Source organism: Euleptes europaea, chromosome 3 (assembly GCF_029931775.1).
Source record: "Euleptes europaea isolate rEulEur1 chromosome 3, rEulEur1.hap1, whole genome shotgun sequence".
Lineage (NCBI taxonomy): Eukaryota > Metazoa > Chordata > Lepidosauria > Squamata > Sphaerodactylidae > Euleptes > Euleptes europaea.
In genome coordinates, this window is record NC_079314.1 from 113,714,270 (window position 1) to 113,729,949 (window position 15,680).

The 15,680-nt window shown below is 46.8% G+C and overlaps 1 protein-coding gene across 1 annotated transcript; it reads left to right on the forward strand.

Moving 5' to 3' along the window:
• The first annotated feature begins 611 nt into the window (after positions 1–611).
• Positions 612–13,136, forward strand: LOC130475694 (sulfotransferase 6B1-like). The gene is made up of 6 exons (XM_056847526.1): positions 612–756; positions 3,805–3,989; positions 5,429–5,555; positions 7,901–7,995; positions 9,869–10,055; positions 13,018–13,136. Exons 1-6 carry the CDS (start codon positions 612–614, stop codon positions 13,134–13,136), a joined length of 858 nt encoding a protein of 285 aa, XP_056703504.1.
• Positions 13,137–15,680: the final 2,544 nt, after the last annotated feature.

The following is a 15,680-nucleotide window of genomic DNA, read 5'->3' on the forward strand; positions in this document are numbered from 1 at the left end:
ACTTTCAAAAGCTTATACTTTAAAAATCTTGTTGGTCTCTAAGGTGCCATTGAACTGGAATCCAGCTCTTTTTGGAAGTGAAGGTGTTGATACCTATAAAAGAATGTGCGAGCCACCGGACCTCAGAAAGTTCTTCTCCCAACTTGTTTTCATCTGATAAGACTTGGGAACTTTGCTTCGGCTATAGCAAAGCCGTGTTTCTGCAGAGCTGCTAACCTGACACACAGATTCATTAGGAACTCATTGACCTACTGAGAAAGCACAGCGGTCACTCTAAGAGCACCGCTGGTTAAACCGCATGCTGCATTCCTGGTGATTTTCCACTTGAGGTTTCTCTCGTGTATTGATCTGCAAAACCCGGATCCACTGAACTAGATTTTTTGTAATGGCCCTTTATCTGGGTAATCGTTATATGGCTTTATAGTTGTCGCTCCCAATAAAGATAAGTCCTGCACTGCTTCTGGGAGATATTACAAGGTGTATAAACATCTTCTTTTCTCTTCCACCTTCTCAGATGTTACTGACAGCCGTCTAGCACAGAAGCTGTTTCATAGTCCTTCGACTGCTACAACAGAATCCGATCTATTGGGATCTACAGGACTGCTTGCCCAATGTCAGCCCCAGATGAAGAGGATCTCATCCACACCTTCAATGGAATTGCCTTTACCACAAGATCGTCCCCAGAGCTTTTAAGATCTCTGGCTACTTTTGAGGCTAGAAACGACGACGTCCTCTTGGTGTCCTATCCAAAGTCTGGTAAAGCCTTGCTTAGAATTTGTGGAAATGGGTCTTTAAATTTTGAACTCAGCCGAGCGGAGAGGCAAATGCTGAATGCAGGAGAGAGGAAGGGGACGTGAAGGATTGAGACCCATGCTCTAAGGCTGCGATCTGTCAACCATTTGCTCAGAAGTAGTCTCTAGGAAGCCTGTCTGATGCCCAAGAGTCGTTTCCAGCATGGTGAGAGCCAGCATGGTGTAGTGGTTAAGAACGGTGGTTTGGAGTGGTGGAGTATGACCTGGAGAACTGGGTTTGATTTCCCACTCCACCACGTGAGCGGCGGACGCTAATCTGGTGAACTGGATTTGTTTCCCCACTCCTACAAACGAAGCCAGCTGGGTGACCCAGGGCAAGTCACACTCTCTCAGCCCCACCTACCTCACAGGGCGTCTGTTGTGGGGAGGGGAAGGGAAGGTGATTGCAAGCCGGTTTGATTCTTTCTTACGTGGGAGAGAAAGTCAGCATATAAAAACTAACTCTTCTTCTTCTAGTAGTGGTGGTGGTAGAGAAAGTCGGCATGTAAAAACCAACTCCTCCTCCTCCTCCTCCTCCTCCTCCTCTTCCTCGGATTTTTTTTGCCCAGTTCTCTCTAAAGTAGAGGGGCTCATGATATTGGAGGCTCCTCCGTACAAGTTCCTTGCACACAGAAAAACGGATGTCAGGGAGAAGAGCTCTAGGTTAGCTTTTGTCTTGACATAGTAGCTTTCTATGTGCGGAGATTATTTTTATATGGAGGAGCATTCGGCCAAGTGAACACCCACTGACGGTCTGAAATGGTACAGTCCAAACATGGATTTACCTCTCAGCAAACATTAATGGTTTCTTGTTCAAATTCTTGTGGGCTTGTCTGACAGTGAAAAGATTGGGCCGTTCATATGCAAAGTCTCATTTTCCTCTTCTTCCTACTCCTTATTGATTTAAGCTGAATATCAGGCCTGCAAAATTTAATTAATGGATCAGGGTTAAAAAAGATCAACTGATTTTTCACTGCAAATGATTTTAAAAGCAAATGAGTTTTCTGCAGAAATCACTAGCATTGTGGAAGAGGTTCCTTGGGTGTGTTCCTCCCACCCTTTTGGGCTTTGGCTTGCCGATCTAACACAAAGGCAGGTCTGGGATGGGGAGGGGTCTGTGCCTCAGTGGTAGAGCATCTGCTTGGCATGCAGAAGGTTCCAGGTTCAATCCCCGGCATCTCCAGTTGAATGGACCAGGCAGCAGATATTGTGAAAGATCTCAGCCTGAGAGACCCTGGAGAGCTGCTGCCAATCTGAGTAGACAATTATGTCCTTGATGGACCACAAGGTCTGATTCAGTATGATGCAGCTTTGTGTTTCTACGGTGGCCATCAACACTCCTGGAAACTGGATTGTAAAGCTTATGTAGGCCCACTGGTCGTCACGCTGTAAGGGTGCAGGCTGAAGCCATCATGCAATACCTGGGAGGAGGCCAAACTAATCCAACTCAGAGCAGCCTGCGGCTACGATCGATAAGCCTCCAAATCAGAACAACCACCAAGAGCTCTTCTTTCCGTTGTAACTTGACTAGAACACATGAAGCTGCCTTATACTGAATCAGACCCTGGGTCCATCAGAGTCAGTATTGTCTACTCATACTGGCAGCGGCTCTCCAGGGTCTCCGGCAGAGGTCTTTCACATCACCAACGTGCCTAGTCCCTAACTGGAGATGCCAGGGATTGAACCTGGGACCTTCTGCATGCCAAGCAGATGCTCTGCCACTGAGCCACGGCCCCTTCTGCTACCTGTATTTTCACTTGGCTGCTTTTTAAAGGTGTAATGAATTTAATTTGTTTTCTGACGCTATTTTATTGGCTGTAAGATAGCTACTGGGACCAGTTTCGATCACAAATGTTAAAGAAGAGATTATTAGAATAAGGAGTGCCCGTTATAAGAGCTTCTCCAATGCACAGAGCCCTTTAAAAAACGTTTTTTCACAAGGTTTTAAAATGATCTCAGTACACCAAAGGATGCATACTTGTCCTTTGTATACTCAGATTTGTACTTGTGTGTGTGTATGTGTGTAGTGCTGGCAAGTTGCTTCCGATTTATGGTGACCCTATGAATTAATGACCTCCAAAACTTTCTATCATCAACAGCCTTGCTCAGGTCTTGCAGACTGGGGGGCCGTGGCTTCCATGATTGCGTCAATCCATCTCGTGTTGGGTCTTCCTCTTTTCCTGCCTCTTTCATCTTTTCCTACCATTATTGTCTTGCCTTCTCATAATGTGACCAAAGAATGGTAACCTCGGTTGAGTCATTTTAGCTTCCAGGGAGAGTTCAGGCTTGATCCCATCTAGAACCCACTGGTTCTTTTAGTCCTGTAAAAATAATTTAATTTTAAATGTCTCTTTCTGGAAGCAGTCCCTACACCAGTCATGAACTTTTGTTGGGATTGAAATTGACTAGAAGAAAAGATGTTTCTGATCTGCCCTGGTCAATTTCACTGCTTCTCTAACTTTTTATTGGAAAAGGGATCATGGTGAGAAATCAGATCTTTCTCTACATATCAGCAGCAAGGCACCCCACTCCTCCCATTATGCTGACCAAGCATTCGGTACTGGTTCAGCAGAGGCCTGGGTTCAAATCCCAATTCAATCAGGAAGGTCACTGGCTTACCTTGGGCCAGGCACTCTCAGTCTAATCTACATCACAGGGTTGTTGGGAGGACAAACTGGGGTATGTGGGACAGCATGATCACCTGGATACAATTCTTACTCGCCATAGGCGATGGAGGGAGGGTGTGGGTATTGCTCTATAGTGATGGAAAGTGGCATCAAGTGGCAGTTGGCTCATGGTGGTGACCCCATAAGGTTTTCAAGGCAAGAGACACTCAGAGGTGGTTTGCCATTGCCTGCCTCTTAATACTAGCTGGGCCAACTCTGCTTAGCTTCTGAGATCTGATGGAATTGTGCTAGCCTGGCCCATCCAAGTTGCATATAGCCTTTTTACCCCAGTGGATGAAATAACATTGAACTCTCTGCTAATGTGGAGACTCTCTCTTCCCCTGCAGGCACCCACTGGCTTGCTGAAATCATCCTGCATCTTTATGCTTCCAAAGTGGCTATAACTTCTCCGATTGAATTTGGAGATCTTTCCAAACTGGAGCAACTGGACCACCTTTCCTGCAAGAGGATCATCCCAACTCACTTGGATTGCAACATGTTGCCACCCACTTTCAAGCTCAAACAATGCAAGGTAACTTTGTACACCATTTTTTTAAAAGTCAAGTAATTATCACTTAAGTAATTTCAGCTGCTGGATTTTAAATTAGTGTCGTATTGAATCTGAATCTTTGTATTGTGTTTTTTGTTGTTGATGTTAGCTGCACTCAGCCCAGCTTTGCCCTCAGCCCGGCTTTGGTCGGGATATAGGGTGGGATATTAGATAGATAGATAGATAGATAGATAGATAGATAGATAGATAGATAGATAGATAGATAGATGATAGATAGGTAGGTAGATAGGTAGATAGGTAGATGGATAGGTGGATGGGTGGATGGGTGGATGGGTGGATGGATGGATGGGTGAGTGGATGGATAGGTAGATGGATAGATGGATGGATAGGTAGATGGATGGATAGGTAGATGGATAGGTAGATGGATGGATGGATAGATGGAGAGAGAGAGAGAGAGAGAGACAGACAGACATAGAGACAGACAGACAGAGACAAATAAATATTAAACAAAATAGTTACAAGGGCCGACCCTGATAAGCTTCTGAAATCTGACGAGATCGGGCTAGCCTGGGCCAGCCAGGTCAGGTCATGTCATAACTGTGTACTAGGGGGGAAAAGATGCTAGAGTCCTGCACTAAACACTTTATGTCAAGCAGGGGCCCTTTAACTTACAGGGACGTTTCCCGGTGGACCATTCCCCTACAGGGCCAATGGTGGCCAGGAACAAACCCAGCCCAGCCCTAGATAGCACCTCAGGGGCCACTTGGTTTAGACCCTTCATCAGCAACGGTCACTGGTATCAGATCACCCATTGTGTTTTCCTGCTTTCAGTTTTCAGGAGGAAGCAATGGGGGAGCTAATACCAGTTGTTTGCACCGCTGAGTTGAGCGACCCCTGCAGTGTTGGCCACAGGGGCCTCTCAGCTTGATTGCTCCAGGGTCATTTTCACTTCCCACTCCTCATGCCAAAGCCGTCCACCCCAAACCTGTACCGAACTCTACTTTATGCTGCAAAGAAATAGTCTCCAGCTCAAGGATGTTGTGGTAAAGCAGAACACTCTGCAGAAAAAACCCCCCCAAATGTAACAATGAATCTCCTGCAGGAGGGTCTACCCCAGCATTTTTGAGCCCGGGGACACCTTTGGAATTCTGGCACCCCATGGTGGGCACAACCACCAAAGGGCTGCCATAGCTTATCTTCAGTTGCGCAAAGAGGGGCCTTATGTTATAGCGGCAGCTGCTGCCAAAGCAATGTTTTTTTAAAATCCACACAGCCAATCAAATCTCCAGTGTCCAATCGGAAGCCTTGTAGTGCAAAAGCCCCACCTGGCCCCTCCCACTTTCTAAAAACACTTGGAGGGTGCCAGGACAGGTGTCGAAGGGCACCGTGGCACCCACAGGTGTGGTGTTGGGGACCCCTGGTCTATCCCTCCCTTAGTAATACGCTGTCTTCGTTTGTAGGCTATCTACATTCTCAGAAATCCGAAAGACATTGCCGTTTCCATGTATCATTATTACAGAGAGAATCCAAACCTCCCCACCATAGACAGCTGGCTTGAATTCCTGGAGATGTTCCTAAAAGGAGATGGTAAGGACAAAGACTCTCTTTTGCCTCTCTCGATTGCCATATTCTAGCACTCGCTGAATTCTGGGAAGGGTAAATCAAATCTCCAATGGTTAATCAGAAGCCTTGATGGTTAAAAGCCCCTGCCGATTTCTAAAAAGACTTGTTAGGTGCCAGGAAAGGTGTTGGCAGGCACCATGGTACTAGGGTTGCAAGCTCCAGGTTGGGAAAATTTTGGATATTTTGGGAGTGGAGTCTGGGGAGGACAGGGTTTGGGGAAGGGGAGGGACTTCAGTGGGGTATAATGTCATAGGGGAACTGATCTGTTGCCTGGAGATCAGTTGGAATCGCAGGAGATCTTCAGCCACCACCTGGACTTTGGCAACTCTACATGTAGGCTTGCCAGGTCCCTCTTCGCCACCCACGGGAGGTTTTTGGGTGAGAGCCTGAGGAGGGAGGGGTTTGGGAAGGGCAGGGACTTCAATGCTATAGAGTCCAATTCCCAAAGAGGCAATTTCCTCCAGGGGAACTGATATCTATCTGCTGGAGATCAGTTGTAGTAGCAGAAGATCTCCAGCCAGTACCTGGTGGTTGGCAACCCTATCTACATGGCACTCAGTGCCGGATTTACGTATAAGCTAAAGAAGCTATAGCTTAGGGCCCCACTGTCTTGGGCCTCCCCAAAAAATTTAAAGGAAAAAAAACCTGGATGTACATTTCTAAAATGTAAGATAAAAAACAAATAAAATAAAATCTACATACAGCAACAGTGTTTTGTGTTGTGTAGGCTCCTATGATGTAAGTAATGGGCCCCGCCTGCTAGCCTGCTCCCTAAAATATCACTGGTTTGTTCCCTAAAATATCACTGGTTATCTTAATTGTATTTCAGCTCAACAATTACTTTGATAAAATACATATTTTGTTATGTGCAAATGGCTTTAGATACCTATTAGGTCCATAAATTACCATATAGCATATATTCAACCCAAAAAACAGCGACAATTTGTTGTTGACAAAGGACAGCTGGACATATAAAGGGCCCCATTACCTTCAATAGCTTAGGGCCTCATCAAACCTAAATCCGGCCCTGATGGCACTATATTGGGGACCCTTGGCACAGCAAACATGGCCATCAAGTGTGGCCATATTTGAGGTTAGGTGGTCAGATTCTGTGTTACACATTCACATTTCTAACACTCCTCTGCTTGTGAGGGGCTGGGGCTGAGCGGTAGAGCTGCTGCATTGCTTGCAGAAGGCCCCACGTTCAATTCCCGCTATCTCCAGGTTAAAAAGATTTTTAAAAAGGTCTCAAACAGCAAGCATTAGAGAAAGACCTTTCTTCCGATCTGACTTTCTTCCGGTCATAGACACTTCTGTGCTGGGTAGACCACCACACTCTCAAGAGTTTGCAAAACTTTCCCACTGCCCTTATTTTAAGCTCTTCCTTCAGGGTAAATCCTCACCCATGGAGGATTTGGATTTGTAGGTGAATTTGCAGTCTTGGTTCTTAACACCTCATGCCCGGGTTGGTTATCTTGGACTGTCAATTCCAAACCCCGAGGACCAAAGTGAGCATTTTTATTGCTGCTTCCTTAATTCCTCTGCTGAGGTCAAGACTACGAGGGTCTCATTCCTGTTATCTAAATACCGTTCCAGTCCTGTTTATTGCCCAGCTGTAAAAATTTGTTCCTGTGGAGCAGGATACAAAGATCAACCCAAGCAACAAACAGGATTATGGTCACAAGCAAAGGATCCTCGAATGACTCAGCAATTTTGTGACAGCAAGAATTAATAATAGTCTTCGTTTGTGGTGTGACCTGAGATACCTTCCTTTCTGCCTGAGGTGGCTTGCACACAATATAAAAACATTTATTGATTAACATGTATTGTTCACCTACTCTAGCCTGAAGGCTGGCGGTATCTTAGAAAAGTTTCCTGTGTGATAAATCATGAGGCATTGAGAGACAGTGTAATGTAGTGGTTAGAGCGTCAGACTAGAAGAAGAAGAAGAAGAGTTGGTTTTTATATGCTGACTTTCTCTACCTTTTAAGGAGAATCAAACCGGCTTACAATCTCCTTCCCTCCCTCGCCCCACAACAGACGCCTTGTGAAGTAGGTGGGGCTGAGAGAGTTCAGAAAGAACTGTGACTAGCCCAAGGTCACCCAGCTGGCTTCATGTGGAGGAGTGGGGAACCAAAGCCGGTTCTCCAGATGAGAGTCCACCACTCTTAACCACTACACCATGCTGGCCCCTAGGATCTGGGATGCCCTTTCTGAGAATTTCATCCAGATGCGGAAACAGTGCTTCAGTGCGGGGTCTACGCAGGCTCTACAGAGTTCAACCACATCTCAGTTTGTTTTACTTGCAGTTGTCTGCGGATCCTGGTTTGATCATGTTTTAAGCTGGGAGGAAAACACCACCGACAAAAACACCCTGTTCTTGTTCTACGAAGACATGAAAAAGGTAAATGTTAAGATTCCTTCCGTCCCCCCCAAAAGCAACCCACCCAGCTCTGAAGCCATTGTGTTGGAACCTGGATCCATTAAGTGGGTCTATCAGTCCATGGGGGGTGGGGGCTTGCTTCAGCATTCGATTTTGGGTGAAAACGCATGGTCACTTTAGCCTCCTCTATTCCCTGTTTCAGCCAGGATTCAGCCAGGATTGAACGCACGTTCGGCAAAAACGCATGCTTTCGATCCTGGCTGAATCCTGGCTGAAACAGGGAATAAAGGAGGCTAAAGCGACCGTGCGTTTTCGCCCATAGACTAGAACAGGTGTGTAGAATATGATATGTGGAGTGATCACATCCATCTCTATCAGGGGTTTCAAACATAAGGCCCACAGGCCAGATCCGGCCCCTTAACAGTTCTTATCCAGCCTGCAAGCCAGCCAAGGCAGACACCCCCCCCCCACAATCTGTAGGGTTGCCAGGCCCGTCTTCACAACCAGCGAGAGATTTTTGGGGTGGAGCCTGAGGAGGGAGGGGTTTGGGGAGGGACATCAAGGCCATAGAGTCCAATGGCCAAAGCAGCCATGTTCTCCAGGTTGGGTTGCCAGGTCCCTCTTCGCAACCGGAGGGAGGTTTTTGGGGTGGAGCCTGAGGAGGGGGGGTTGAGGAGGGGAGAGGCTTCAATGCCATAGAGTCCAATGGCCAAGGCGGCCATTTTCTTCAGGTGAACTGATCTTTATCGGATGGAGATCAGCTGAAATAAGAACATAAGAAAGGCCCTGCTGGATCAGACCAAGGCCCATCAAGTCCAGCAGTCTGTTCACACAGTGGCCAACCAGGTGCCTCTAGGAAGCCACAAACAAGATGAGTGCAGCAGCACCATCCTGCTGTCTTCCACAGCACCCAATATAATGGGCATGCTCCTCTGATACTAGAGAGAATAGGTATGCAGCATGACTAGTATCCATTCTAACTAATAGCCATGAATACCCCTCTCCTCCATGAATATGTCCACTCCCCTCTTAAAGCCCTCCAAGCTGGCAGCCATCACCACATCCTGGGGCAGGGAGTTCCACAATTTAACTATGCGTTGTGTGAAAAAATACTTCCTTTTATCTATTTGAATCTCTCGCCCTCCAGCTTTAGCAGATGACCCCATGTTCTAGTATTATGGGAGAGGGAGAAAAACCTCTCCCTGTCCACTCTCTCCAAACCATGCATAATTTTATAGACCTCTATCATGTCTCCCCTCAGCCGCCTTCTTCCCAAGCTAAACAGCCCTAAGCGTCTTAACCGTTCCCCATAGGATAGTTGCTGTAGTCCCCTAACCATTTTGGTTGCTCTTTTCTGCACCTTCTCAAGCTCTGTAATATCCTTTTTTAGGTGTGGTGACCAGAACTGTACACAGTATTCCAAGTGTGGCCTCACCATAGATTTGTACAAGCAGGAGATCTCCAGCAACCCTATCAATCTGGGTTGGCGCGGCCCGACCAAGTGGAATTTATGTCATACCCAGACCTTGTAACAATTGAGTTTGATGCCCCTGATCTAGTGTGAAGCCCTTGTAAATCCCACTGGTTGTAATTTCTTAACTTTCCCTTTGAAATGAACTGGAATTTTTAAAGAAACGCTTTCATTTGGCCAGATTCAGCCTTCTCTATATTATATAGTGGTTTTAGTGTTCTATAGGTTTAATTTGAAATACTCATATTGCTTTACTGATTCAACAATAAAATCAAACACGCTTTGCCAAATTCATATCCCTGCCCAATCCTCTTTGAAAGGAATGAAAACTACTGTGGCTTTGTGCACTCCTGGTCATTTCAGCGGGCGGGGGACTGAGAAGAGTTCTAGACGATCATGTCATCTCTTTTCCACACATCTCAGGATCTTCCGAAAGTGGTGAAGAAAGTAAGCACCTTTCTAGGGGTCAACGCCAGCGAGAGCGGAATTAATGAAATCTGCGCCAAATCCTCATTCAGCGAGATGAAAACCAACACGGAGAAGGAAAACTACAACCCTAACCAGACGGTCTGCGCGCTCACGTCCAACCGGAGGTTGATATTCCGCAAAGGTCAGTCGGAAAGAGCTGCTCGTGAAAGGTTTCCCGAGTCCCTGCCAAAAGTTCTTTGGTTGCACACAGAGAGCTGATTCACACATTCTGGAGAAGCAAGGACAAGTGACACAGTCATCAGGTGACTGCCTTCAGAAGGCCCCATCCAATACTGGGGAGAAGATCTGGGTCTGGGAGCTCTGCTGAAGAGCAAAAATATGGGGAGAGCAAGGTGCAATTTAGAGGCAAGAAATGCTTAACCTTTCCCTCTGTTTGACCTCCCTCAGGGATAGGGTTGCCAACCTCCAGGTACTAGCTGGAGATCTCCTGCTATCACAACTGCTCTCCAGCTGACAGAGATCAGTTCCCCTGGAGAAAATGGCTGCTTTGGCAATGGGACTCTATGGCACTGAAATCCCTCCTCAGGCTGCCGGTTATGAAGAGGGACCTGGCAACCCTACCCAGGGCCAACGCAGGCAACCTAGGCCATAAGGTTGCCAGCTCCGGGTTGGAAAATACCTGGATATTTTTGGGGGTGGAGCCTGAGGAGGGCAGGGTTTGGGGAGGGGAGGGACTTCAGTGCCATAGAGTCCAATTGCCAAAACGGCCATTTTCTCCAGGGGAACTGATCTCTTTCGCCTGCAGAGCATTTGTATTAACGGAAGATCTCCAGCCACCACCTGGAGGTTGGCAGCCCTACTAGGCCCTCAGGCAAAAGAGAGTCTATAGCCCCCCCCCATGTTTAACAGCATATTCAAGTACATGAACTATGAATATCTTAAATGCATGATTTAATTTAGCATTTAGTATTTAAAAGGTTTAGTATGTAGAATTTAATGGTGACAAAGTCCTCAGGAAGCAGGATTGGCATGGAATGGTGGCTGAGACCACAGAGGGTGCTTGTTAGGGTTGCCAACTTCCAGGTACTTATGTAACCATAAAGGGACACTTATGGCAAAAAGCACAAATACTGCTAAATCACAGTGAGAACTTCATGTATTATAAGTGAACAAATAAACAAGAACAAAAGTCGCAACCAAGAACAAGTACACTTCCAAGAATCATACAAGGTCAGTGTCCAACAACCCTAAGGTTGAAAAAGTCCAAGAATGCCAAAAGAAGGTGGAGAAAATAGGTTTCCGGTAGAGGTCCAATTTCGCAAACGGCTTTGTCAATTCTGGCAATCCCCCAACGTGTAGTCACAGTTTCAAAGAACATATGTTCCGAACATAAGGTTGATAACCTCACTACAATATTACAACTGATCTCCAGCTGGTATAGATCGGTTCCCCTGGAGAAAATGGCTGCTTCAGCCATTGGACTCGATGGCATAGAAGGCCCTCCCCTCCCCAAACCCCGCCCTCCTTAAGCTCCTCCCCAAAAACCTCCTGCCAGTGGCAAAGAGGGACCTGGCAATCCTAGTGCTTGTTGATCGGAGTAGACCACCCTGGCCTAAGCGGACCAAGGGTCCGTCTTGGGCTAAAGCATCCCATTGCATTTCCATCCCAGGCCTTAGTTATTTTGGGATCACTTGAAACAAGTATGAAAGAATCTAAAATGTAAGCTGGGAGAAGAGAAGCCAAGAGAATTGTGCTTAATGAAAAGGCAGACTCCTTGACACGTGGTTTAGTCTGCATTTTACTTATTTAGATTATTCCTTGGCTGCTTCTCCAGACAACTGCTCAAGGCAGTTTACGGCTAATTTAACTCTGAAGCAATTCAAAATAAACAACCCACAAACCCACCGCGTGTAATCTATATAATCACCAGTACAAGACCAAAAAACCAAATACGCTAAGACAAACAAAAGATCAATATAAAATCCATTAAATGGGATCAGTAAATTAAAATAATTACAGGTAAAAACAGGTGCATTACATGTCGGTTTCGATACGGCTGCAAATTGTTGCTTTTAAGCCAGCTAAAACACAAGGGCAAGTTGATGTAGCAAGCTGATGAAGGACTACCTGAAACGAGCGTCCTTGCTGCTTTGCTGGTCGCGATTGATGTCTACTCTTGGACTTCTTTAATGCTCCGGGTGGAGTTTGATTAAATTCATATCGGAGCTTGGTCCGTCTCCCTAGACATTGTATCCGCCTCCCTGAGCAGATTACTGTAGCCTTTATTGGCATTTTCTTTTTGCTGTCTTAAGCCCTGTGTGGCATATGTGAAATGTACTCATTGTGGTATGACTTTAATACACAAATAATTGAGAATTTTTGAATTTTGGTTTCTTTGGAATGGTACATACTTTTGGTTATGGCCATTTGATTTGGTTATGGCCATTTAATTTAATGCTTATTTCATTGTAAAAATTATCTGAGCCCACGTGCTGTTGTTTTCTCCAGTTTAACGATTTCAGCATAGGTTTGTTGTTTTCTGCAGTTCAACCTCCAGGGACTAGCTGGAGATCTGTTATTACAACTGATCTCCAGGTGATAGAGATCAGTTCCCCTGGAGAAAATGGTCGCTTTGCCCATTGGACTCTATGGCATTGAAGTCCCTCCTAGAGTTGCCAACCTCCAGGTGGTGGCTGGAGACCTCCCGCTATTACAACTGATCTCCAGGCAATAGAAATCAGTTCCCCTGGAGAAAATGGCTGCTTTGGCAATTGGACTCTATGGCACTGAAATCCCTTCCCAAACCCCGCCCTCCTCAGGCTCTGCCCCCCAAATCTCCAAGTATTTCCCAACCCGGAGCTGGCAACCCTAGTCCCTCCCCTCCCCAAACCCCACCCTCCTCAGGCTCCGCCCCAAAAATCTTCAGGTATTTCCCAACCCAGATCATGAGATATATTCATGGTTTTCTTAGGCGGAAGCCATGGGCACTTAGAAAGCGAGCCACTGACATTCTTTCTTCTTTCATTTTACATATCAAAAATACTGGATGGGAGTTTCCAGTTCTTTGGTTGACCATCTCCACTCAAGTGACCCCTTCAGCCTGTGTAGCGGCAGCTCTTCATTTTCCATTCTTCAATCTTCAGGTGCTGTCGGTGACTGGAAAAACCACTTCACTCCCAAACAGAACCGGATGTTTGAAGAGACGTTTGCAAAGAAAATGAAATCCAGCAAAGTGGCAGAACATATCGTTTATGAATTCTGACGGGGAAAGCGTCCGTCAGCCACCTGCTGCCCGGCTGATGGAATGCACGGGGCGTACTGTTGCAAATGCATGTGTTTTCCAAATTTATGTACTAGGAGAATTTCCTCCAGTGAGCAAAGTGGGATGTGTCTCAAGCAGAGCGGGAAGCTATGACGATGGAGTGGTCTGGATTTAGACCAGGGGTTCCCCAACATGGTTTCCACCGACACCTTTCCAAGCGCCCGCCAAGAGTGTTTAGAAAACGGGTGGGGCCAGGTGGAGCTTCTGCCAACAAGGCTACAGATTGGCCATTGGTAGGGTTGCCAGGTCCCTCTTCACCACTGGCAGGAGGTTTTGGGGGTGGAGCCTGAGGAGGGGAGGGGAAGGACTTCGATGCCATAAAGTCCAATTGCCAAAGCGGCCATTTTTCTCCAGGTGAACTGATCTCTATTGGCTGAAGATCAGTTGTAATAGCAGGAGATCTCCAGCTAGTACCTGGAGGTTGGCAACCCTACAGATTGGCCATTGGAAACTTGAATGGCTGTGCAGATATTTAAAAACTTTGTTTTGGCAGCAGCTGCCACTGTAGCACAAGGATCTTCACTGTGCTGCTGAAGCTAAGCTGCAGCAGTCATTTCATGGCTGGCTCCGCCTCCTGCGGTAGCCATTTTGTGGTAGACATTTCACGGCTGCGCCCACCACGCTGCAACAGAATTCCAAAGGTGCCCGCAGGCTCAAAAAAGTTGGGGACCCCTGATTTAGACTGTCGTTTCCTTCCTGCAGATGGTAATTTCTTAATGACCCCCCTCTGCTTTGGAAAAGCTTGATGCTTTTCACACATTATATCATGTGCAAGTATGTGTATGTTGCATACAGAGGTGTTTGTGTAAATGTCTGGACATTATTTCATTCTGATTTTGTACAGGTTAATAAGCATAAACATGAATAATTGATTATTATATATAATATGGAATCTAATAATTATAAGTAATATAAGTAACAGGGGTAGCCCAATGCATTTTGGGGTCCAAGATAGAAAACTCAAGTGGTACTTCTCCCATGCAGGAATTAACATGGGGGAGGGGGCAATCCATTGAATAGGAACAGAATGGGCATTATTGCCTTGCTCAGAACTTTCCGATGGAGCCATCTGTCTGTAGGGTTGCCAACTTCAAGCTGGAAAATTCCTGAAGATTTGGGGGTGGAACTTAGGGTTGCCTGGGGGTGGAGGGGTTTGGAGAGGGGAGGTCCCAGATTCTATCACCCACATCTCCTGTTAGGCAGTAGGTTATGTGAAAGACCTGTGCTTGAGACCCTGGAGAGCCGCTGCCAGTCAGAGTAGACAGTACTGACCTTGATATACCAATGCTGTGATTCAGTATAACTGTCTTGTGACAGTTCCATTCAAGTCAAGGGCCATGGCTCAGTGGTAGAACACCTGCTTGACATGCAGAAGGTCCCAGGTTCAATCCCTGGCATCTCCAGTTGAAAGGACCAGGAAGGAGGTGGTATGAAAGATCTCTGCTTGAGACGCTGGAGAGCTGCTGCCAGTCTGAGTAGACAATACTGACCTTGATGGACCAGTGGTCTGATTCAGTATAAGGCAGATGTGGGTATAATGCTGTAGAGTCCACCCTGCACTTTCTCGAGGGGACTTGATATCTGTAGCCTGGAGATTCCAGGAGATCTCCAGGCCCCACCTAGAGATTGGCAACCCTACTCCTGTCTTTTAATGGCACTTGAAGTCCTTCGCCCAACTTTGCTTATGTAAACAATAAAAATATATCCTTCAATGCATCCATCTTCATCCCACCCATTGGGGCCTGCAGGTGTGTCACACAGCGCCACCTGCTGGCTTGTGAGCCCCTGTAGAGTTGCAGTGTCTTTGCTGCCTTTCGGAAGAAACTGCTGCTGGTTATCTGTCTGCGTAGAGACCAAGGCACCCCACCTCCATTTTTGTATGCATGCTGAGAGGAGGACCCAAGTGATGACAGTGGATAGGATTCCTTTTTAGCACAGGCAGGTTCAACAGTACCCCCAGGTCCACCCTGGCCGCCAACGGGAGATGGGGTAGAAGAAGAGTTGGTTTTTATATGCCGACTTTCTCTACCACTTAAGGAAGAATCAAACCGGCTTACAGTCATCTTCCCTTCCTCTCACCCCAATGGACACCCTGTGAGGTGGGTGGGGCTGAGAGAGCTATGACTAGCCCAAGGTCACCCAGCTGGCTTCATGTGTAGGAGCGGGGGAAACAAATCCAGTTCACCAGATTCGCCTCCGCCGCTCACGTGGAGGAGCGGGGAATCAAACGCAGCTCTCCTGATCAGAGTCCACCACTCCAACCACCGTTCTTAACAACTACACCATTCTGGTAGCCAGATCCACGTTGGGAAACTCCCGGAGACTTGGGGATGGAGCCTGGGGAGGACACGGACCTATGTGGGGTACAATGCCACAGAGTCCACCCTCTGAAGCATCCGTTTTAGCCAGAGGAATTGATCTCTGTAGTGTAGACATGAGCTATAATCCAGGGGGATCTCCAGGCCCCACCTGGAGGCTGGCATC